Source organism: Nanorana parkeri, unplaced genomic scaffold, assembly GCF_000935625.1.
Source record: "Nanorana parkeri isolate BGI_ZX_2015 unplaced genomic scaffold, ASM93562v1 scaffold83, whole genome shotgun sequence".
In the NCBI taxonomy this organism is placed as follows: domain Eukaryota; kingdom Metazoa; phylum Chordata; class Amphibia; order Anura; family Dicroglossidae; genus Nanorana; species Nanorana parkeri.
The window spans coordinates 2,124,995-2,151,581 of record NW_017306351.1 but is presented as its reverse complement, the minus strand read 5'-3'; the positions used below and the strand labels follow the sequence as shown (position 1 = coordinate 2,151,581).

Below are 26,587 nucleotides of genomic sequence, written 5' to 3'. Positions count from 1 at the left end.
TATTATTTTTTTATATTAATTATAGTATAAAAAATATATTTATATATACATTTTATTTTCCTAATTTTGTTTTACACTTTATTGAATTTTTTTTTTACACTTTGTAAAAAAAAAAATTACAAAAAAATACTTTTTTTTTCTTGTCAGTTAATATCAAGCAGTCACTATGACTGCTTTATAAATTAACTTTTTTAAACATTTTTGGCTATTAGACTGATCCAAACTTAGGAACAGCTAATAATAACCTTAGAGACTGATCCTGACTTTAGTCAGATTCAGATCTCACTAAAAGCTCTTTGATCGTGCCTGGACGATCAGAACTGATACATTTCACTCAAAAGATATACATTGTATCTTTTGAGTGAAATGTATCTAAACATCGGGCTCTCGAGCTGTCAAAACAAATAGCAGAGAGGTGAGTCACTGCTACCTCTCTGCTATTTTCAGCTGTCAAATACAGGATCGCAAATTGCGGTCCTGTATTTGCATGTAACGGCTTCATTCTTTCATTACTGAAAGGAAGAAGCTTTTACAAAAAGCTTAATTATTTCATGAATGAATGCCTCAATACTGAGGCATTCATTAATGACTGGTAACTGCTGAGAATCAGCTGTTACCAGCATTACAAAGCCTGATATAACTCGTCATGTACAGTGTACGTGGCCAGTCATATAGGCACAAAGTTCCGGGACGTATATTGTACGTCTCCCGTCACGAAGGGGTTAAAGGAGAACTATGGGGTTAAGGCTTTTCCCCATAGTTCTCCTTAGGGTAACGGGAGGACACAAACTAGTGTCCTCCCCTCACCCTAGGCTCAGTATACCGCGAGCTGTAGTATAAGCAGATCCCGACAATTATGTCTGGATCCGCCCAGCTGCGTGAGTGACAGCTGCTCTGCCTATCTAGAGGCAGAGCCAGCTGTACCCGCCCCTTTCCCCGTCCGTTCCGCCAGTCAGCGCTGGTGGATCGGAGCGGAGAGGGGGAATCCAGCCCCTCCCCTGTCACGGCAGAGAGCCGTGACAGGATCGAGAGGTGAGCGAACGCCGGTATGTGTTCGCTCACCTCCCGATCTACTAAGCCAACCTGTGACAGTCTCATTGTCACAGGTCGGCTAGAACTATGAGGTGAGTGAAAAGCACTCAACTCATAGTTCTCCTTTAAAGTAATTTTGATGTGACTTTAACATGTTTAAATGCTGACTCCTATTATAATAAATGTAGAGATGTGAAGATTAGCCAATAGGGGCAAAGCAGATGAGCCATTATCATTACTTAAAGGAGAACTATGATTTTCACTCAACTTCGTAGTTCGAGCTGACGTGTGACAATGAAACTGTCACACGCCGGCTCAATAGATCGGGAAGTGAGTGAACACATACCGTCGCTCGCTCACTTCTCGATCCTGTTCCTGCAGAGAGCCGTGACTGTCACTCACAGCTCCCTGCAGGGATTCCCCCCTCCCCTGTCCGATCCTCCAGCGCTGACTGGCGGAACAGACAGGGGAGGGGGCGGGTACAGCTGGCTCTGTCTCTAGATAGGCAGAGCCGGGTGGATCTCGACAGTAATGTCAGGATCCGTCCCGACTGCGGCGGTCTCAGTATACCACGAGCTGTAGCTTGCAGTATATTGAGCTTTGGGTCATGGGAGGACGCTAGTTTGTGTCCTCCCGTGAACGTGAGGAGAACTATGGAGTAGAGCACTGACCCCAAAGTTCTCCTTTAACTGTTTTCAATAAATTGGCCAACTTATAGACTTATGAGAAGGAGTAGTAAATATCAACCTTTCTATAGCAGTAAGCCTGAACATGCAGTATGCAAATATGGCTGTGCCCAAGTACATATTTAATTACAAACTATACACAGTTCTTAAAACATAAACTGAAACTGATATGATTATTTACATCAAACTGATCTCTTGTACATGTACTGTATATCTTAAATACATTAAAAACAGTATATACACCCCTTACGTTCTGCTAAACAAGAACACTTATTTAGTGTATACACAGTCTAAATCAGGGGTGGGCAACTCCAGCACTCTAGCTATTGTTGAACTACAAGTCCCATGAGGCATTGCAACACTGACAGTTACAAGCATGACTCCCAATGGCAGAGGCATGTGGAGCTTTGTAGTTAAAGCACAGCTGGAGGGCTACAGTTGCCCACTCCTTTTCTAAATTGTCATAAAATGTTTGAAACTACATGTACGTTTCAGACCTCCTTTATAAGCTTCTCATAGTCTCATGGCCTGATTCCTTTGTATTCCAGGCAGAACGCAGGTTTATAAATAAAGTGAACATCCCTTTGTGAACAACAGTGCAGCCTTCACTAAAGATATGTAAAATACAAATCCAGACCCGTGTGTAATGGATCAGAAAACATAGGAAATACGTTCATTACTATTTGCCATTAATAGACATTCCATATTTAAAATCCATCCCAAGTGACCTGAAACTCCTTGAAGAACAATGCATGGCAACATACCGATCATTCACTAGTAATGTAATAGGAAGTATTCCTACAGAGCATTGTTTTGCTGTAAAAAGCATGTATCCTATTTAAAATGATGAAGTCCCCTAAATATGACAAACTGAAGATGTTTATTTGCAATATAATATTAAGGGAATTATCTGCTCTAAAAGTTAACATTATGTTAACCTCTCTACCTTTGGGTTACATTTTAAATGGCATCAGAAAACATAGCCATTTGTCATCATAGCCAGGTAGTTTATGCTCATGAGTGTGCTGTCACTTGATGGCCCTGATTACCATGGATCATGCAGCAACCACTAACATGATTCCTGCTACTGTGAAGGTAGCTTGCCAGCTTCATATGACTGGTATTTTTGTATATTCAAGTTAAAATTAGCCACACACATTAAAATCAGATTGTTCAGTCTCTGTACAAAAAAATAATAGATATATCAGTTGATAGCCACTCAGCAAGGTTATCGCACTGTATAGTTGTTGGAAAAGTAGGGGTTGTATAATTAGATTGTAACACATGAATAGCTCTAGAGTTAGGTTTAAGCCCAACGTTAGGACTAATATTAGAGCAAGTGATAGTTTAGGCTGCAGTCAATGCAACTATTGAGATGGGGATTGGGTTGTTGTCAGGTTTATGTCTACAATTAGAATATTTATATATACAGTAAATTAGTGGGAATTAGAGACTTGTCAGGTGGTAAAGTGAAGAAGGGTGTCAGAACTATTTGGGGCTAAAAGGAATTAAACTATAAGGTCTATACATATTGTTCTACATAATGTTACACGGGCATCCTGGAAGCCATCTTTGTTCTGTCTATTCTATCAGTATATAAGGTGAATGTGAGTTCATGGTTTCTGGACAAAGACTCTAACATCTTAGAGCCTTACCACATACATTCCCAGGTTGTAAATTGTGGGGGTACCAGACAACAACGGACAAGATAAGGACTGGCCATGGTACCAGACTGTGTTATAATGAGATTGATGGAATTGCCATGTCTCAAACTTAACAAAGAACAAAAGAGACTACTATGATTTTTTTTATTTTCTTATTATAGGAAAAAAGAGTTTACTATAAAAGTTACCTTATATACAGTATTATTATTTGAAAAATTGTATTAGCAATAATTTCACTTGTATTATTAGTATTGCATGGAAGCATCTACATACTTACTTAATTGAGTAATTGTATATATTTTTAATACATACGGAGCCGTGTCAGAATATAAAAAAAAAAAAAAGATTTTTGCCCATAGGAATGCATTGCTAGATTCCTATTGGCTATTTCAATTTGCAGTAGCCAATAGTAAACTAGCATTGTACCCACCCTCTGCTGATGGACCTGATGGAGAACTGCAGCAGAGGGCGGGTACAATGCTAGTTTACTATTGGCTATTGCAAATTGAAATAGCCAATAGGAATTTAGCAATGCATTCCAATGGGCAAACATTTTATTTTTTCTTCTATTCTGACACGGCTCCGTGTCCGGCATATGTGTTCGGCTCGACTGAGCCGCTCGGCCACGTTCGGGAGCTGTACTGGCTATAGTGAAAAGCCCGGAGCTAGCCGAAGGATCGGCCGAAGCTACGGCTAGATCCTTCGGCTGCTTCGTGAATAGACCCCTGTGTCTTAGTACAAATTACTTCATTCTCAAGGTATCTGGAAGAAAATTTTATTGTTTTTGTTCAGACTTTCTCAAGCTCTATATCTCTTATTTTGTCTTCAGGTTAGCGCAAACAGTTTTTGTGCAGTGCTTTACAAAATAAGGAAGACATTAGAGTTACAATACACAACAAGAGAAGATGGAAAGGAGGGTCCTGCTCATGGGAGCTTACAAGCTAATATATGAATTTTCACTGAAAACAGGCTATCTTCTTCTTGCTTGACAATGCACACAGTGTTTGTGCAATTCTTCCTTTAACAGATATATTAAAAACATGTGCAAATATCAAGAAATATTAATATATTCAAATATATTACTTGAAGAGTCCTATTAATAACAAATTCAAAATTCAGGTATTATTGTATTGAATGCTGCAAATGTAAAAAGATTGAAAGCAAATTTTAAAATGACATTAACATATTAAAGTGACACTAAACTCAGCAGTTAACCATTAAAAATGCATTCAAGTAGCTCAACAAAAATGTTTTTTATTTCTGCGAGCTGTAGATCTCAATGCAAATCAGTAAACTAAACATGAGATTATATCATGAGAGCTAGCTTGGATCAGTGGCTACTTTACAACACACACAGGGACCATGGGGAACAAAAGTAGCCACCCTCCAGAAGGGCAGTGACAGTACGAATTCAGAGATGATTTGTGGATCTACAGCTGAGTGATACACAAATATGCTACATTTTTGTTAATAGTTAGGGCACTTGAATGCATTTTAAAGGTTTAATTCCTGAGTTTAGCATCACTTTAAAGCTTATATGAACATTTAGTAGTAGTATAAATGCACCTATATCAGTTTTTCAGTATCGAGTACAAGTACCGGTATTTTTTTTTGGTACTCGCTGATACTGAGTACTGGTGCCTTGTGCCCCAATTTTCAGGAAGTTGGGCAGTGGATCATGGCCCATCACCCGGCTTCCTGATCACCTCTGAAGCCAGTGTTCCAGCTGAGGAACACCGGCTTCACCTGCCGAGGCTACCTGGCTTCCTGACCAATCAGGAAGCCAGGCGGAAAGTCATGAGGTGCTGTCCGGCTTCCAGATTGGTTGGGAAGCCAGGCTGCCTAGCAACAATTGAAGCTATCTTCCTAGCCAATCAGGAAGCCAGACGGCACGTCATAACCTGCCTCCCGGCCTCCTGATTGGCTAAGAAGCCGGCTTCACTTGTTTCTATGCAGCGTGGCTTCCTTACCAATCAGGAAGCCAGAACGCGAGTCATAATGTTAAGGGTGTGTAAGGGCCATAGTTTAAAGGCCACTGGTCTAGTCTGTTGTTTGTCTAGATTTCTTGCTCTAGTTACTGTGTGTTTTCTTTAATGTATAATACCAATATGATCACTTTATTTCATCCACAAATAACTCAGCTGAGTTTGTTCTGGTACCAATGCAAAACCTGAAGATGCAAAACGGTCATGTACACAAATAAAAGGTGATCTATGCTACTGGATAGAGCTGAGTTTTACTTCCAGTTGGCCTTGCTAATCTGAAAGGAAATTCTTGGATGTGACTTTATTTTTGTGAGCCCATTGCAAACAAGTATCTTAAAAAGCCCTATCTCCACTTTCAGAAATACAGATAAATACTATCAGTTCTGAAAGTTCACAACTAAAGCTTCTTCTACATATTTAGATTATATATAAATTTAAGATCATGCATGGATCCAAAGGAAGGGTTATCTTTATTCAGAACATATGCATCAATTCTTATGCACAATAGTTAAAATTCAGCAGAAATAAAATTCTTTGCCCTCTTATTTTTACAGATGATACATTTTTCATAAGGAGTCAGTATAACAACGTATGCCAGCATCCTGGTTTAGCAGTAAATGTGGGTCTCTGCCCCACGGTCTTTAAGTAGCCTCTTTAGTTGGGAGTTGCTTTTCTAAATATCTTGTATGTACACATGTATTGTACTTTAAGCTACATTACAAACAGGAGTGCCAGAATACACAATAAATAGACGTGTTTTTCACTTCAGTTACTGTCTAAGAGCTATGTCTGAAAGAGCTCAGCTGAGCACTATTTGCAAAAAAAGCAGAAGTGATGGCATATATGAAACATCCCCATGTAACTGTTACAAATACAGTATATTTCTTTAAAATGAATTAATCTATAAAAGTATTTTAAATAGTACCTTCACAAATTTTTATATTATCTTCCTGCAATCCCTTGTACAGTAGGATTCTGACTAGATAAGGAAGGGGCAAAACTATAAACCAAGTAGAAATTGCTACATTGCACAATGCACAGAAATTTCGCTTCATGGGAGGAGAGCACATAGCTGACTCCATAAGTGTATTGCTGCTTCTTTATTATGCAATCACAGGCTGGGGTGATCCTTGGCCAAGCTGTATTGGTTTAATTGTAGTAGAGAGATATGGGGGGTGATTTACTAACCTAAACACACGCACGCACCAGGTGCGTGTGATTTTTACACAGCAAAGCGTATTTATCAACCAAAAAGTCTCTATAAGCATGTTTCCACTAATGCCATATATGGAAAAATCATGCACATGATGCATATATAATGCTGCTTCACAGTTTAGACAAAAATGGTTAGCTCATGCATTTACATTTCTGCATTCATCAACGCAAGCAACACAATGTAGAGCTAATTTACACAACATCACCTTGCAATTCAGGGCAGGGCTTTGCACAACACACCTGCTGGGTGTGTACACACTACAAAGGTGTTTAGATTCCACCCATAGATCATGCTGGGAGGGAACACACTACAGAGGTGTATACATGTTCGTGGTGTGTTTATAAGGTTAGTAAATCAACCCCATGATGTCAGAAACTGCCGTACCATGTGAATGGGATGTCTGTATAAGAAAATTGGCTGGGCGTGGCTTGGATATGGCCGGGTGAAGACGCTCACGCGCTGAGCTCCCGGGCCGCAAAGCACCTTTCGGTCACTAAACGACCCAACGATATAGCCCTGACACCCGCTGTCACCACCGCGAGATGCCGCCGAAGAGAAAGCCAGAGGGGGACCTGTCGGCTCGGCCGGACACCGCCATCGACCGGCTTTTGAAATCTGCACGTCTGCCGGCAACGGTCCCAGCAGGCTCTCCCATGATGGCGCCTGCAGCCCACGCTACAGGACAACAACCCCCGGAGTCGCCTGGCAGCCCTATCCAACGCTGCCCAGCCTCTGAGGTAGGAGCACATACACTGCCTCCCTGCTCCCCGCTTAGTGATCTATCTCCTAGGATGAATCACTCGTTCCTCCCCTCCCCATCACTAGACTCTGAGGACAGTGACACTGGGCCCTTTCATCAGGAGATGGCAGATCTTACCCCCACCATGCCTGCCACACATCACAGGGGGGATCCAGCTGGGCTGCCCGCATCACCTACATGCGCTACTCCGGGGGTACCACTGCAGCCAATGCAGTCCCCCTCTCTGCCCTCAGATCCAATGGCTGCGGCTACGCTGGGTGAAAGGGCAATATAGCACCTAATTAAATCACTGCCGTCCCGCTCAGATTTTGAGACCCTGGCTAACAGAATGGAGACGGCTCTGAGAAAGCACATCTCCGTGATCCGCACTCAGGTGACGGCCATAGATTCCAGAGTGCCCGCAGTGGAATAGGAGAACAGGTCCCTGCGCCACACCATAGCAACCACTGATCATGCACAAACCGCCATGGCTACACGTATTACCCACCTGCATCTACTTGTTGATGACCTAGAAAACCGCAACCGCAGACAGGGAATCCCGGAAGCCACAATCCCTGGTGACCTCCGTCCCACGGTCGTGGGTATTTTCATCCTTCTCCTATCCACCTGTACCCTGATGTTTCCCGCAAAACCCTGCAGATGCGACGAGTACTGAAACCATTGCTCGATGCCCTGAGAGACCGCATACAGATGGGGCCACCCATTTCACCTGATCGTTTGCAACTCTCTCTTCTTTCTACGGAATCACTCAGATGTGCCTGCTCTCTGTGAGAGTTTGCGGATGTGTCACCTATCTCCATCCCGGCATGGCTGGAGGAACCACCGGCTGGCGTCCAGTCCCATTTTATAGTCGTTTTGCATTATTAGAATCCTCATTGGGCCTTTGTTGCCCGTGGGCTCGGCCCTGCCGTTTCCATCCATACCCTCTGATAGCTTTCCTCTTCCCTTTAGCAGGGGGGAGACCTAGATTAGAGACGTTGTTCTCTCTTTTCTTTTTCTGTTTTTCTGCTTCCTTACTCCTCTGTCTGTGACTTATCTTGTATCCCCTCATCTGAGTCTTTCCCACTAGTGTTTCTTCTCTCTCTTAGCCTCTCTCTCTTTCTCTTCATCTCTATACCCTACTCCTCTATCTCTCTCTCTTCTGGTTACTTCCCTCGGGGGCCAGCGGGGGACCTTGATCTACGGCCTGGGTAGCGACAATGGCGTTGAAGGTGGTCTCCTGGAATGTGAGGGGCCTGAACACCCCTGAGAAACGATCAATGCTCTTAGGGGAACTGTGGAGACAGAGGGCTGATGTAGCTTTCATACAGGAGACTCACTTTAAACGTGATAATGTCCCTAAGTTATATAACCACCGTTACCCTATGGTTTTCCATGACCTGTCCCCCTCAACCATATTTAAGGGGGTGAGTGTCCTAATAGCCAAATCCCTCAATTGGCAACACATAAATCAACTCGAAGACACTGAAGGCAGATTTCTGTTTTTGAAGGGTCGCATCCACTCTCAAACTTACACTCTGGCCAACGTATACCTCCCGAATGTTGATCAGATCTCCTTCTTGGAATCACTCCTGGACAGATTGGAGGGATTCACGGAGGGTACGCTGATTTTAGGTGGGGATTTCAACTTTACGTTGGAACCCGCTTCTGATTCTTCTAGATGTGTCTCTCATTTATCGTAAGCTGCGCGCATCCGTATCCACAAAATCCTTCACAAATTTCAACTAATGGATGTATGGAGAGTGCTCCATCCTCGGGAGCGCGACTTCTCCTATTACTCGACGGTGTTATACTCGTATTGATTTTTTCCTGCTAAGGCATGACAGCATCCCTTTGGTCTCGGGTGCTGATATTGGCCAGGTGGCTCTCTCTCGGACCACACCGCTATTTCCTTGCTCCTTTAACTCTCACCCTTGCCTAGGAAATCCCCTACCTGGAGACTTAACGAGACTTTGATTTAGGACCCCGTGGTTATGGCCAACGTCATTAAAGAACTATCCATGTATTTCAAGCTGAATAGGAGGATCTGTGCCCAATCCGTTGCCGGTATGGGCAGCCCACAAGAGCTACATTCGTGGCATACTTATAAAACATGGTCATCACCTGAAAGCCGCTAGGCTAGCTAAAACGAACGACTTATTCCTTCGCATTCACCGATTAGAATTGCTGCACAAACGGCAGTGTTCCACCACGATAGCGCAGGCACTGGCTTCTTTGAGGGAGCAACTACGGTCCTATACGCTTTACAAGACGAAACGATTAATTATGCGTAATAGGCGCAACTTTTATGAATTTGGCAATAAATGCGGTCGATCCTTAGCGAACACCCTCAGAATGCAAAGAGCACAGAATTATGTCCCAGAGCTTTCCTCCCCCACGGGTACAAAACTTCACTCCTCCTCAGCTATTGCCGACTCCCTTCGATCATTTTACTCCTCTCTGTATAACTTACGCCCCTCTGCCTCAGGTACTGAAGAGACTTTCTGATCAGATGCCATCGACTCCTACCTTGCAGCCTCAGGGATCCCCTCCCTGACGAGCACAGAGAGAGAGGCCCTCTTAGCCCCCCTGACTACTGAGGAACTCTCTTTGGCTTTAACCAATACCCCCAAGGGTAAAACTCCTGGACCGGATGGCCTTCCAGTCTCCTATTACAAGGCCTTTCTCCCGCAGTTGGCGTCTCATTTGACCCCGATCCTGCAACGTATAATCTGCTCGGACCAGGTTGGATTTATTCCGTGCCGTGAGGCTAGAGACACATATTGGACTACCGCTACTGATCCGAACGTGGATTGAGGCGTTATACTCAAAACCATATGCAGTAGTTAGGGTCAATGGCCACATCTCGAGTCCCTTTTCAATCGCAAACGGTACACGCCAGGGTTGCCCCCTCTCTCCGCTATTTTTTGTGCTTACCCTAAAACCTTTCCTGTGTCACATCCGGAACAACCCTGATGTTGCTGGCCTCCGTGTAGGTAACCGCCAACATAAAATAGCGGCATATGCAGACAACCTCCTCTTTTATATCACTAAACCGCATACATCCCTTACGGTTCTGATGCAGGAATTGCAAATTTATGGCTCCCTCTCTAATTTCAAAGTCAATCTGCAAAAATCGGAAGCCCTGAACATAACTTTACCGGCCCCCTTACAGCAGATGCTGCAATCTAATTTCACTTTTAGATGGGCCACGCAAGCGATCCGCTATTTAGGTACATCCCTCCCAGCAGACCTCTCTCAAATTTTCAAATTGAACTTTCTGCCATTCTAACGCTCATTACACTCTGACTTACTGACGTGGAAGACTCTAGCCATATCCTGGTTTGGAAGGTGCAACGTCTTAAAAATGAATGTAATGCCTCGTCCCTGATACCTTTTCCAGACCCTACCTGTTTGTGTCCCTAGAAATTTCCTGCGGGCCATACGGTCGGCATTTCTGAAATTTATTTGGCAAGGAAAATCAGCGAGGCTCAGACGTGATATTCTACTGCGCACTAAATCCCAGGGAGGCATGGGACTTCCGGACCCGGAACTCTACTATCTAGCCACGCACCTACCACGTGTAGTGGACTGGTGTAAACATGCAGAGCACAAACTATGGGTCCAAATAGAGCAAGATTGTGTAGAATTCCCGTTGCAAGGAGCCCCATGGGTAGAACATCGTTTCCTCCCCGCCTTACTTCAACATCCTCTGGCCGGCCCTACTATCTTCTCATTACAAAAATACTACAAGATGTGTGGTGTCCCACCCTCTCTGTCCCCTCAAACACCTATCCTAGGCCATCCTGGGTTCACCCCGGGATTCACAGATAAGCATTTCCGGGCCTGGTCAATGGCTGGCCTGAATGCGGCCCGAACGTTCATTCATCAGGGTCAGTGGAAAGATCCTTCCGTACTCTCTAGAGAATTTCAGGTCCCTAACCTTAACTCATGGCGGCACCTACAGCTTTCATACTTTCTAAAATCCTTGCCCAGCGTGACACTATTTGTGCGGGAGACCATTCCCTTTGAGGAATTGTGCGAGGACGTGGTCAGTGGGACTCTCTCGATGGCCTATAAGATACTGCTACAGGCGGTGTCCACTGCGGACTTACCCTTCATACGCAAGTGGGAAAGGGATCTACAGAGGACATTTACTGCTGCCCAAATAGACAGAATTTTGCTTTTTGCTCACAAAGCATCTATATGTAACAAGTATCAGTAGATTACGTATAAGGTCATGACACGTTGGTATAGGACGCCCTCTGTACTCTCAAAAATGTTTCCACAACAGTCGGATATTTGTTGGCGCTGCTTGCTACATAAAGGCGCCTTATTGCATATCTTATGGGACTGTCCACGGCTTGTTCCTTTTTGGAGCCAGGTACTAGGACTTATTCAACAACTGATGGGCATCGCTCTCGCTGATGATTCCGCGGCGGTCCTCCTGAATCTGACTCCAATGTCCGGGAGGAGATATGGGCTACTGAGACACTTGCTGAGCGCAGCTCGTGCCTGTATCCCCAGTATGTGGAAGCAATCAGCGCCTCCTACAGTAGCTCAATGGTTGGCCAGAGTGTCCTTACGGCTGGGCTGAGGGACACGACAGGGTCCTTCTCACATACATGGTTCTACTGGGACCAATTTGTAGAATCCCCGGATTGCACGAAGCTCCTTTAGTGGCGTGTCAGCTGTCGGGCTCCGCTGCCGCCGGCGGGGCGGTGAGCTTCTTTTCTCTCTATTTCTTTTCTTTAACTTGCTTGTCCATAACCCTCCTCTTCTTTCTCTGGATCCTGCTTCTTCCTCTTTCCACTCTTCTACCTTAGCTGCTTTCTCGTGTTTTTTCTACCTAACACTACACGTTAGTCCTTTATTTACTCTTTGTGTGTTTATAAAACTTGAAAATCTCCACTGATGTACAGGCGCAATGATGTGTACTATAGACCTAGGACCACACGAGGCAGAATGTGTGCTGTGCAATCGCTTCCTATATTTTCACTGCTTATTCTGTGTATGGAACCTACAATGGACACAATGTCTTTGTACATGTACGAACGCTATCCACAAAGTTTCTAACTTTTATACTGCCTGTATGTCAGAGGTCTGTAAAATAAAGAATTTTAAAAAAAACATTGGCTGGACAGCAATTTGGAGGTAGAAGGGATCAAGCTTAACTTATAAAGAGTGAACATCTCTATGCAACTTCTGTTGCCTGTATTTATGGATCCACTGATCATTCTGACCTCTGGGTTTATTGAAGGTATCCTTTGCTTCTGTATGCTCAGTTTGAATAGCCTAGGATTATGATGTATAAAGGACAATCCACCTAAATTTTATATTTTAGTTTTAGGTAGATTTTGAAGAAGAGATAGAGTATACAGTGTTATACCCTCTGTTAAGTTTTGACTGCTTCCTTTTTGGAGTGAGTTCCCTTAACTTTCTGTACTGAAGACCACCTTTTTCAATCTCCTAAAAGAAAGTGGTTTAATTGTGGCCTTGTCTCCACTGGAGAGACTACCCTTAATTTCTGTTCTGGTGTCCAAAAGGAAACATCCCGAAATGGAGCATAGACAGTAGGAAAAAATCTAACTCTTCCTCTTTTCAAAAAGAGTTTTGGCTAAAATTCCACTTTGAAGAAGCATGACTCTATACCCCACAGCTGAGTGGTGGGAGTTGGTCTGCTTTGAAACCCCCACTGATCAGCTGTATGAATAGTGCCACTAAACCCAAGCTCCAAACTGTGAGAGGCTTGTAGCTGCTTAGCAGAGCTATTCAAGCACATGATTGGCAGGGGTCATAAATGTGGAAACCCCTGTCAATTATGGTAGGTGGGTCCACCTACATGGTTTTCTGTTTGAAAGTAGTAGGAAAACAGATGTGGAAAATGGCAGAGAGATGTCACTGGTGAAGTCGCAATCAAATATAAGAAGCCGTCAGACTCTACTTGTAAACTTGGGTAAACTGATCCTTTCTCTGGCCAAATAACAAAAATCCAAGACAAGCTCACAAATACAGCAACAACCATGTCTTTGGAAAACAAAATACTGTTTATGGTTCTCCTAATGTCATCCACATGTGGGAAAATTGCAAAAACACCTACTTTCCCTATTCTGTGGTTTGTGAGCCATGACGTCACAATGTAGTGACAGGTTGAAGCCCAGCACAGACACTATGTCAGCTCTTTGGTTGCTAATAAGTGGCTTCGCCATTACAAAAAAAGCAGGAAAAGGTTTCTTGGTGTGATGTTAGCAGCTCCTCATTTGTAAGCAGCTGTCCTGCTTTTCCATTAAACTGTTGTTGCTCTGCATCCTTTAGATTTATATGTTTCCATCCATTAATTTGTATTAAAAGTGATTGCTCAGTCTACAAATTTAAGATAACAGCTCTAGACCTATTTGTTTTATCAGTATAAATGTTCTCTACTAATTGTAAACTCTAGAAAGTACCAAGTCCTGCATTATTTTATAGGGAAACTAAAAGCTAAATGGCTTGCAACAGACTGAATAGATTAATTAAACTTTTATTTCCCAGTAAAGACTCGGTTTACCAGTAAACACCCAATCAGATACAGGAAAGGCTGGATGGTTAGATTGAAGATAGATGCACTTTACTTCACACTTTCCGATGGCCGGCCTCTCGGTCAGCTTCGGCTTTCAGCACGGCTCAGCCGAGCCGATGCATATGCGTTCGGCTCGGCTGAGCCCTCGGCCATGATCGGGAGCTGTACGGGCTATTCTGAATAGCCCGTACAGTACCCCTTCGGTTCTACTGAACCAAAGGGGTCCTGGGGCCGAAGCTAGCCGAAGGTGAAGGTGCAGCTTTGTGAATAGACCCCTTAGTATTCAACTCTATGGTTAAGAATACAGTGGTACCTCGGTTCGCGAACAGGAAGTTCGGCAAAAATTTTGCTTCCGTTCGCGAACTTCGCTTCGAGTGACCAACACAACCGCAGCCATTTTTTTCTTTAGTCGAGATCGCGGTCTGATCACAGTTTGATTCTGTTCACGACCAAATCGGTTCGCGACCAGAATCGCGGAACAAATTAAGTTTGTGAACCGAGGTACCACTGTACCTTCAAACTGGGCTATTATGCGCAGATGGGGATTACTGCACCCAGAACCTACATATTTTTGCAGCAGGAATCGCATGTGTGTCCATACAGATGCGACCACTGTGTCCGTTCAAGTTATTGACTGCCTGACAGCGGCTGCATCTGCCAGTCCACATGTAATGGTACATGGAACAGTTATCTGTGATTTGGGATAGATGGCGTCCCTAAATGCAATCTATCTGCTGTCAACTTGTAATTTACAGCCCTGTTAGCCAGCAAGTGGATTGGGAAGACATGTAAAAAACCCTCTGAGGCTAATTTACTAAAGGGATAGATACACTCAGGGGTCTATTTACAAAGGAAAAAATGGCATAGTTATTCAAATTCCTTAGGTTATTGTTGTAGACTATTTTCTCTTCTGGTGGAATGTTCTTAGGCTATTGTTGTAGACTATTTGCTCTTCTGGTCAAGTTTTCCTAGGCTATTGTCTTAGGCTATTTTCTCCTCTGATTGAATGCTTTTAGGCTATTTTCTCCTGTAGTAAACTAAAAGTACGTAGGGAACCTCTGCGCTGCCTTGTAGGTAGTAAAACATGCAGCAGAAAACTGTTTTAAATCTGTAATGCCTCAAGGTAAAAATGTAGATCTAAGAGTATTGCAGGTATGTAATTACAGCACTTATATACAAATGTACAGCGGAACAAGCATTAACACAACATGCGTATGTTCTTGAAGAAGTTACTAAGTTCAGATTCTACTGTGAAAAAATTATAAATCTCGGTAGTCACTACCTCGGTAATAATTGTGCACAATTATTACCGAGGTAGTGACTACCGAGATTTATAATTTTTTCACAGTAGAATCTGAACTTAGTAACTTCTTCACGTCCTATAGAGCACACATATTTAATTTATTTATATTTGTCGAGACCGAGCGCAACTCACTTGCGATATAATAAGTGATTGCCATCTGCTAACTTAGAGAGATAAGGTAACTATGTATCCGTTGCATACAAAGTATCCAAGAATGACTGACTGCTGCAAATGTCAACAAACAGTGTTAGTAAGAAGCCGGTTTGTATTAGTATGTATTTGCATCTAATTATCTGTGTTGGTGAAGGTATAAATGAGGAGTCAGGCTTGAATTGCGGGTGCTTCTCCTTACCAGAATAAGTAATCTGATGCAAATATATATACTTATACAATGCTTCTTACTTGCGCTGTTTGTTGATATTTGCATCACTCAGTCACTTTCTGATACACTGTATAAATTTATACCCTGAGGGAATACAGTGTTACAATTTCTGTTGCCTGTTTTATTACATACAAGTAAGCACAGATGTGTCCTGTGCACTATTAATTTACCTGTACAACAGAAGAGAAAACAGCCTAAAAACATCTGATCCGAAGAGAAACTAACCTAAAACAATACCCTAAGAACATTCAACACAAAGGCTTAAGAACATCCCATCAGAAGAGAAAATAGCCTAAATCAATAGCCTAAGAACATTCAACAGGAAAATAATACAGCCTAAAACAATAGCTTAAGAACATTCCACAAGAAGAGCAAAGTAGCCTAAAACAGTCCAAGAGCATGCCATCAGAAGAGAACATAACCTTAAAGAATTCCACCAGAAGAGAAAATAGCCTTAAACAATAGTCCAAGGACATCCCATCAGAAGAGATAATAGCCTAAAACAAAAGTCTAAGAACATTCTACCAGAAGAGAAAATAGCCTACAAACATAAAATTGTGCCCCATTCTCACAGCTGGTTAACTTACACAGTATGAATGTACATACAGACCCCAACATGTTTACTTTGCATACCTTACATTTGCTTAGTAAATAAGGTTAAGTTGTTTTCACTTAGAATACCCTTTTATGTGAAAAACAAACAAACATTAAAACAGCTTTTTTTTCTTGCAAATTACTGGATGGTTTAAGAGCTCAGTGAATATGAACATTTACTTTTGGAAGTACAGCCAAAGAACAGTCGTTATTCCTCCAGTAAACAGTGTATAATTCAGAGCTATATTGAAAAATGAATAGGCCATGTCAAAGCATGCAGGCTTCAAATGAAAGTTGTTGCTTTGGTTAAAGGCAACAAATTGACAGTGATACGGTAATGGAGAGAGAAGATAGATTGCCATGTTTTGATTTTAACAAGTAGCTTTTATTTTGTTGCCATTTTGTTCAACTTTTTTGGAGTGTGAGTGATGTGTCTAGGTTAGTGAAGTTGTGGGTATTATCTTTGGAGTTCAACTAGGCATAGGCTATGTGGATGTTAATTATATCTATATCAGTTTCTACTATCCTCTAATCCAGGGGTAGCAAGCCTCCGGCCCTCCTGCTGTTGTGAAACTACAGATCCCATGATGCATCTCTCTTCGGGAGTCATGTTTGGCTGTGAGAATCTTGCAATGCCTCATGGGATTTGTAGTTCCATCACAGCTGGAGGGCCGGAGGTTTGCTACCCCTGCTCTAATCCCTTGAGTCTCAACTGGTGGGTCGTGACCCAAAAGTGGGTTGTGACCCTATGTTCAGTGGGTCACCACATGCCTTCCACTTTTCTAGGTGAGAGGCTTCCCCCTAGCACAGCACTGTCAGTTTTCGCGCCAAGCAACCCCTCAAAATATGCTGCCCGGCTCTGAACGTCAGCCTGAGGTTGGGTGGGCTGGAGCTATGGCCGCAAGGGAGCTCCATCCATACATGCATTGCTTACAGCTCCATTGCATGTCCTGTAGAGCTGCCCAGAGGGTGACATCACATTCTAGCTCCAAGCACCTCTACAGGGTGCGCAAGGGAGTTGTACAAGCAATGCACATATAAATGGAGCTCCATTACAGCACAGCAGCCCACACTTGGCCCCAGGCTGAGGAACCACTCCAGTTCTTGTAAGGTAAGGAGACTGGGTGGATCTTGTCTGGGAGTGTATCAGATTGTGTCTGTGGTTGTGTGTGTATGTCAGTGTTTTTGAGGGCACGTTCACACTAGTACAGTGCGTTAATCGAACAGCCCTGTGCCATTAACGCACTGTACAATGCAATTGCACCTGCTACGTGTTCTGGAGCGGGAGGTGCGCTGCCATTTATTTGAATGGCACCCCAAATGCACCACCTGCCCACAGTTCAATCACCCGCACAGAACGCGCGGTACCGCAATGCCGTGCGTTCCATTGCAGTGCAACGTGGATCGTGACTTTATGACCTAGGACAAATGTGGGTCCTGAGGTTACACAGGTTGAGAACCACTGCTCTAATCCTTGTGTTTTACCAAGTTATTAAGAGGTATCAAGAACTCTCACACAACAGGTATTTGGGTTTAGATTCATTTTAAAGTCCATCTAAAACAACCCTGTCCATTGGGCTCCAACAAGTAATTAAACTGTGTTACAGGTGGACTCCATCTATATTGACAGGATGTAGCATATACTGTACATTATGTATTTTACTATAGTTAGGACTGAATTAAATATGGTAGATAAAAAGATTAGGAACATGTAGATAGGTGCCGTTAAGCTAGATTTACTACAGATAACCAGAAAGGACCCAGCTTGTTAACTGTCTTTAAAACTGAATTCCTGCCAGCCAAATCTGTAATCTCCAGCTACAGCTCAAAAGCAGGACCTGGGCACATTTCTATTTTGCTGTTGTACATGGACAATAAAGGAAAAGCCTCCTGTTCCTCTTCTCTCTCCTCCTGTTCTCTGTCCTCTTCCAGCTTATGTGTAGTGCTATAGATATTATTGCTTGGCTCCTAGGGCTGGTCCCTTACACCCTCAGGCTAAGTACTGCTAGACAGGGGTTTACAAATTGTTGATGTCAAGATAAATTCAAGTCCCTACATTTGTTGCATTCAAAAATACATTTAATGTTTTGGTTTTTATTATTATGTAACTGAATACTGTGTTTTTATATATACCTCAATTTGTAATTTAAGGTGTTATGAAATGTATTTACTTGCCACCATATGAAAAAAAGGTATGACATTTTATATCAGTTGTAACTCTTTGGCAGTTTGACATATCAGGATATATCGGTAAGTATGTGGAGTATTGGGAGCTATAGTACAGGAAGCAAGTAGGATTAGAGAGCTTAGAGTAAAGGAAATCACCACAAAGGAAACACAAGGATTTACAATGCAGGGAGTGCGCACAAGGAATCACAGAACTGGCCAAGATCAAAGGAAACATCACAGTACAAAACAAACAAGCAATCGAGTGACTAGAGGCTACAAAATACACCTATGAAATAGCACACACCATAGCAAATAAATACATATAGCTTAAAGCTCATGGGATTATCATGCATTTAAAGAAATCAGTACTAGGGAAATATAGAAGATTACATTTTTGAAGTGATTGACCCAGAACAAGGCCACAATAGCCAAACAACTTACAGTTTTAGAGGGGGATTATCAAAGGCAGCCTCTAGATTATTGTAGTTGTATAGACTATAAATAGACACCTTAGTTATTTTAGAAATGGTGTTGACTTAATAAAGGAAAGATGGAATTTAAATTATGCAAGGCGGTGCAAGCAACTACATTTGACAGTGTACTGATCTAAATCCAGCAACATAAAGCTATTCCATGGCTGATGCAGTGCAGGCAGAGGCTGCAGACAACAACGGTGTTTTCACCAGCACATGCATTAAAAAAGGCCCACACTGCCTAGCACTGTGGATTGGTCCTGTAAATAGCAGTGGCCTATACCTGTGGGGCAGTGCTGCCAGATTAGGAGGGCTGCTCCCTCCAGTGCTCTGCAAGCTGCCCCTAGACACATTTCTCCCTTACTGTTGTTCTGCCTCCCCCTCAGAACTTTCCTTCTGTCCAATCTGTGGCACCCAGGAAAATCTCCCACCCCATTATCTATCCCCTAGTCATTGCTGGAGCTCACTTTGCAGTAAGCTTTGAATTTTGCAACATAACTGCCTCATATTGCTACCTGCCTGATGTCCCCTCTAACTATGGTCATAGCACTATCTTCTTTATCCTCAATATATGAAAAGAGGAATGCTTGTACATGACCAAAATCAGACTCCTGTGTCAAGGCTATAGTGGAAGCAGGAAGAAAGGTCCATTAGCAGCAGTTGCACAGAACTGACTGCTCTGCACCTGGGAGGAGGAAGAAGAGGTAGGCTTTGTCAGCCATTTAACTACCTCCTGTGTGTGATGTAGTTGTTTAGCACGGCTTTAAAATAGAAAAGGCAGATGTGTCCATTCTCTGGATGATGCAGCCCCACCAGTGCTTTGTCCTGCAGAAAGGGAGAGGCAGAGGTTCTGTACACAGAGGTAGTAGGTGATGAGCATATCCTACTATCTCTGTGTACAGAACCTCTGCCTCTCTGTTTAGGCCTGCCTTTAGCCTGTGCGGTTTGCAGCATGCCTGGGACAGCATCCCAAAAGAAAGAAGGCACAGAAATGGGGCCATGCTGACCAATGACTGCTTGCGAGCGCCTGTAATGCTGCGCAGCCTCCCGGACTGTGTAGTAAAGATTTGAAGTGTGCGGCCCTTTACACTGGGTGCTGTGGTTGTCTTCCAAGCAGGTGAGTGCAGAAGGGACTGGAGAGACGGGGATGGTGGTGTGAGTTAGTTCATCTTTTTATTTTCTGTGAAAAGGTAAACTAATCATTTAAATCAAAGTTAAATGAAAAAGTAAAAAAATCAATTACACAGCATAAGTGTTGCTGACACTGTCCAAAAATCTGATTGTTCTGTAGCACCACATACAGTTAAAGGCAACTTTCATGCATGTAATTTAAATGATTTGCGTTTTTTCCATCTTACCTTCGAAGTTGTATCAAGAGGACCCTCTCCAAGCTGAATGGTATTTTAAGGCCGTATTCAAACCTATGCGTTCCGTGAACACACATCACGTTCGCACATGCTGGTGCGCATTCGTGTGCGCTCATGTGCCATGCATCCCCATTGAGTTCAATGAGGCCTGAATGTGTGACAAACGTCGTAAAAAAGCTCATGCAGCACATTTTGCAACATGTATGTTTGGCTTCTGTGTTTGTTCCCCCTTTTTTTTTTTTGTAGCTAATCCGTTTATTGAAAAGATATGCATAAATAGACATAAGTAATGCAGTGACAGTAATGACAAGAATTACAACACTAGTTACAATGTGCACGTTTTAATGCATGCAAAAACAGGAACAAAAATGTGCATCTTCCTGGCCGCATTTGGGGTGCCATTAGAAATGAATGACAATGCAAGCGCCTTTCTTGCATTTCCATCAGCGCACACTTTTTCACGGGCTAAAACAGCTCCAAATGTCCTTTTTGACAATCGTTTGCCTATTAACCTTAAAGTAGAATTAAAGTCACATTTTTTACATATATCTACTGCTGGCAAGCAGTAAATATATGCAAAAACATTTGAAAAAAATAAAAGTTACCAAAGAGGTAAAAACTTACCTTTTTGCTCCGCAAGTCGCTCCCAGCTGTAAAATCCAGCTACTTGAGCGGCCGTGCAGGAGGATGAGAGCGGGCGCATGCGCAGTGGAGATCATCGGCGGGGAGAATAGGAGAGACACAGTGGAGGTGAATGCACACAGCCGTGAGCGTGCAAATCAGAGAGACACCATGGGATTTGAGGAGTCTGCACTGGATTAGAGACCGACACCAGTGTTGAAGGGACTCCTGAAAACCACTGGAAAAAAAGATGATCGGATCAAGAGGCATCACTTAATGTTAGTCCTTAAAGCAGCATGGGGGTGGGGGGTGTGGGGGGGCGGGATTGCAACATTAATGTCACTTTAAAATTGCCAAAAGTTAGTATCAAGATTTGTCCCCTATAGACTTTAATGAAGTTCACTGTATCAGTTCAAACAGGATTCAATGAACTCCCTGTGAACCAAAGCCAGGCAGATTCACTCATCCCTGCCGGTGACTTAGGCTGGGTTCACACCTCAGCGTATTGGAAACTCGCGTTTGCCGCACGTTTCTTAACGCGCGGTTTTACCACGATTTGCGGTAAAAGAAACGCGCGGCAAACACAAGATTCCGAGCGGGTATCCCGCTGTATCCTGATGTTAATACGCCCCAAAGAAGCTCATGTACTTCTTTGGGCGTATGGCGTTTTACCACGCGATCGAATGGGCGGTAAAACGCGCAGGTGACAACCATGCCCATAGGCAAACATGGGTTTTCACCTGTTGCACGTTTTACCACACGATCGACCGCGTGGTAAAACGCTCAGGTGTGAACGGGGCCTTAGGAAGCTGTACAACTTTTGTTTTAAAGAAGAGGAACTTAGATTATTATAATTTAAATATACTTGGTCAAAATAAAAAGTAAATATAGTATAATGTTTACCCTGATTTGTAATGAATCATTGCTACTCATGAATTGAATCAGTGCTAACACTTTCAACAGAGCAATATTAAGTCCTTCAAAACCGAAAAAGGTTTCTGCTTGTTTAAAACATAAAAGCTAATCGAGGTCGAGGATGCTTAACAATGTAATTTGCCTTCAACCTCTTAAGTCTTACTGTGTTCCTGAGTATAATGGTGCCATTACTAAGGTAAAATAGAAGGTTAAGGGTTGAAAAAACACTGGGACCAATCTACTAAGACATAGGCAGCCTTGTTTATCTTTTATGACAACACAATATTGTTGTGTTCACTGCATTCAACCATGTTTATTTACATGGGCGGTCGCCTCTAAATGTTGGCTAGCAGAGTGCTCTATTGATTGACATCAAAGTAACAAATAACTTTTTTGCCAGATCATCAAGCACAAGGCTATACAAAAATATTTTAACAGGACTTTGTTAAAAGGACAAGATTATATAACTAATACAATTTTTGAAGTTCATCAAACTACACTCTAATTTCTAATAATGTAAAATAAGTGACTCTAAACTCAAGAGTTAAATCTTAAAAATACATTTAAGTACCCTAACTATTAACAAAAATGTATCTTATTTGTGCATCACTCGACTGTAGATCTTCAAACCATCTCTGAATTCCTACTGACATTGTCCTTCCTTCTGGAGGGGGGCTATTTGTTCTCCATGGTCCCTGTGTGTGTTGTAAAGTAGCCACGGCTCCAAGCTCATTCCCGTGATGGACTACAATCTCAATACAAATCACGGGAGCAAGCTTGGTGCAGTGGCTACTTTACAACACACACAGGGACCATGGGGAACAAAGTAGCCCCCCCCCTCCAGAAGGAAGGACAGTATCAGAAGGAATTCCGAAATTATTTTAGGATCTACAGCTGAGTGATACACACGTAAGCTACATCTTTTTAATAGTTAAGGTACTTGAATGGATTTTTATGGTTTAACTCCTGAGTTTAGTGTCATAATAAAAGTGCAAGTTTGTATGCTCTTTAGGTGGCGAGTAGTTGTATATTGGAACTGGCAATATCAGACCATGGTGATGGGTGGCAGATCCTTAGTAAATATGCATCTATGAGAGGGAAAGAGTATGCGCACACAAACACAAATTAACTTCATGAGATTTTTTTTTGTAAATACAGCGAAAGTCACTTTTGCAACACTGCTGTGGACCACTAAGGATCAGTATTTGATCAATGCATATTAAATCAGTTTAATATATTTAAAGAGTAAATGTGCTACCTCTTCACTAGAGTTAATCTAGTAAAAATGCTACTAAAACAATCTGTTGTTTACCTAAGTGCTACAGCAGCAACAGCAGCAAATTGCAGTGCAGTCAATCACAGAAAATAGATACAGAGTAGGTAATGATAACCACAAGTGGTTCTCGAAAACCAATTTGTGGAGATCCCTGCAGAACCATGGGTTGTGCTGCCTGCAGCTCCACTAGAAACCCCAAACAGTGGTTGTTCACTCATGTCAGCCTATTCTTCTCAGACCTCAAGATCAGCACATTAGCTAAAGCAGGGTCAAATCTTGAGCTCTACAAAGGTGTCCCACAAAATAGGTGTTATGTTTTTCATTATCTGAGTTTTCTAGTTTAGGTAGTGTGTTCCTTGTATTCATTTATGCCCCTCCCATAGTGAGTAGCCAGAAGCTATACACTTGAATGCATGTACTGTCATCTCTCTCTGCATACCTGGTTAAGCATTCAATTTGACCTATAGAACTGTTCACATTTCACAAGATCTATCCTAGGAGATTAAACCTCATCTAGATCTACAGTCATGCCTTCTATTGAGTCACATATCTGTGTATTCTGCCAGTATGTAAGTTATTGCTATTCTATCACAACTTCAGACAATCTGGGAATCACTATTTACATAGCCTGACCAACTGCAACCGAGTAGAGACAGTAGTGTATTTTGTCCTTCTTCTCATAAGTTGGTTATTCATTGACCAAGTACATCACCACCAAGGGCACATCTCCACTGACCATCAACATATGTGGGCACTTCCCCACTGACCACTAATGTAAGGTTGGATCTTCTCCACTGACCACAAATGTAAATTTGCCCCTGTTCACCCTCCAGCATCCCTCTCATGCTGGTCTTCTGAAGCACCGCCAGAGACTCCCATAAACTGCTCCTCTCTCCTAGAATACCATAGACTTCCCATACCGCTCCTCTCCTCTACGTCCAATGCCCTCCATACTGCTACTCTCATCCTTATTCAGTGACCTCCTATACTGCTATCATTTGCATCCAGTGACCCCCAGCACTGATACCCCTTTCTATCTCAAGTGCCTGCTTTGTTTCCATTGCCTGCTCTGGAGAGCTTCTCTCCTCTAATTTCAGCATAGCCTCTGTTCTGCTCCTCTCCTCCACTTACATAATGCCCCTGTATTACTCCTCTCCTACACCTTGTATTATTCTTTCTGTACTGTTCCTGTTCTTCCCCTCCAGCATCTCTGTCCCTGGATATAAGCTTCTTCTCTCCCTTTGCCAGGGAGTAAGCAGTATCTCAACTAAAACAGAAGAAAAGGCTTTCATGACATTCAACTATAGCAAGTGGTACCTGGCCACAAACAGGAAATAATAATAACAGGAGAAGCTAGGCGTAAACTGACATATATGATGAAAGTGATCCCATGAACAAGGTACTGATCACCTCATGGCTAGGCTGACATACAAATATGTGCAGTACAGTAATAAAGCTCAGCAGGTTTATCATAGCTTTCCTCTATTGCAGATCTGTTGTTTCCTGCATCTAAAGTGTTTAGAGCTTGGCTGTCTTGCACATACTTGCTGTACTGGCCGCTGGCTGGGGACCTTCAGGACCCTGTATCATCCATTTTGGCTCCATAGCAATGCCGATCTAGGTTTTTCAGGTGCCCAGCTGTTGTTGGAAAAAGCAGCATATCTGTGCAAACACTGTGAAAACCTTTAGTGCACTTTGGCTTTTGTACTTTTACAGTTTTTAGTAATTTAGTCATTAATGCAGCTTTGTTTCTAAATTAGAGGTGCCAGTGGTATGCTTAGGATAAACATAGGTCTGTACTCAACAAAAATTTTAACAATTGCAAAAAACATTAAACAAAAATAAAAACAGGAATTAAAGGATCACTTGATCTTTTTCATCTGTCAACCTGGTTGGTTTGCAGATGAATGAAGCAGAGTAAATACAATGTTACAATAATGTTGTTATATTTTATTTCTGAATAAGTATTCCAAACACAGTTTAGAAGCTCCATTTTACACAACAGCTGTGTCCAGCTGTCATTTTGGCAGCAGGGCCAGGGATATGCCAGCACAAACTGCAGCAGGAAGTTTTTCAAGGTGTTCATTGCACACCCAAATTCTGCAAATGGTTAATATGCATAATCCTATGAATGTGAGTAAATATATTACAATCCTTGTTCCTATGAATAATTTGCAATTACCGGTATATCTGTACAATGGGAACACCTATATTTGCTAATTAGGTATGAGGCCTGTGCTTAGCAGTTCTATACAATATTTGTCCTTTGCTGACCCTTTTGTTACTGCAAGTCAGTCAAACATGGGCTATCTAATGACAACAACACATTTTCTGCAGTCACCAATGACGCAAAACATCAACAATGCAATCGGGAGCTAGGGACCATATGATCCATATAATTAAAGGCCCATGTTGTGGCAGCTCCAGCATTGTGCGTTGTATTGCACTCTGCCTGAGCTGCCACTGTGTACATTTTTTTCAAATTTATTGGTGGTGTAAAATGTGCATACTCCATTCAGGTCTACACACATCAGCGTGAAGCGCTGTTCTGCTAGGTGGTGGTGGCATTCTGTGCGCTGTGAAAAATGCATCATGCTGCATTTTTTTTCAGCCCACTGGCCACCACAACTGTGCTGTGGCACATAGAGAACAATAGTTTTCTATGTGTCCTAGGGGTCATCTGAATTGATCGAGCGTGATAAAACATCATTGCTGTATCTGTGAATGGGCTCTTAGACTGGCTTGGCTATGGGCAGTTCAGGAATAATGCTTCTTTTTCACTTCAAGCAAGGTGCACTTTTTTTTACACAAAATAATAGCCCTGCTGACATGTATCCTATGGAGTCATGTGAAGGTCCACTTTAACAGTGCAACATATTTGTGTAATTATATTTTTAGTTTAAAACCTTTACTAGACTAGAAAAATTTATTGTTTTCTATATATAGAAAACAATACTTGGTGGATAGATAGATAGATAGATAGATAGATAGATAGATAGATAGATAGATAGATAGCATATACACATACACACACACTCACACAATTAATTAAGACATAAAGAGTGATATATGACATGTACTCACTGATTTCCATTATGACTTGTACCTCTCTCTCCACATTAGTTGTAGGCTGCTGTGGCAACACTAAGTATCTTGCTGTATCTCTGCTCTCCATTCCAAATTGTCTCTGCTGAAGTCAGTCCTCTATAGGATTCTTAGTAGCAATTTCTGATCATTCACAAGCTCTGCATCCAGTGCTGTCTGGGCGTATTTATTGCTTTTTATGTGTTGACCAGCAATTTCTCTGACTTGGCTTTTCATTATTAATATATCTGTCCAGCATGCTCAATTCTCATTGTATCAGTTTTAATTCTTGCTATTCACTCATCCATCAGTTGGTCTTCATCTCACCACCCAATATGGACCGTCTCCTCCAATCTCTGTATCACCACCAACCTACCTGCACCATTTTTCTGCCAGGTCCCATACTTTGCATGTAATGAGCTTGTCTGAGGTCTGTCAAAATATGAGCACAAAGATGTACTGGAAGAGGTCCGATCCTAGCAACAGGAAGGGGACAGGCAGGCTGTGGTCAGTATTTTGCTA

The 26,587-nt window shown here is 42.4% G+C and overlaps 1 protein-coding gene across 2 annotated transcripts in view; it reads right to left on the bottom strand.

The window, feature by feature from the left end:
- The window catches only part of LOC108783680 (cytohesin-4-like), an 83,032-nt gene extending 56,690 nt beyond the window's left edge, over window positions 1–26,342 (bottom strand). For both annotated transcript variants that reach the window (XM_018552298.1, XM_018552297.1), the window contains exon 1: window positions 26,066–26,342. In XM_018552298.1, coding sequence (XP_018407800.1) covers window positions 26,066–26,156 — 91 coding nt within the window. In that variant the 5' untranslated portion in view covers window positions 26,157–26,342. The remainder of the gene's footprint in view (window positions 1–26,065) is intronic.
- Window positions 26,343–26,587: the final 245 nt, after the last annotated feature.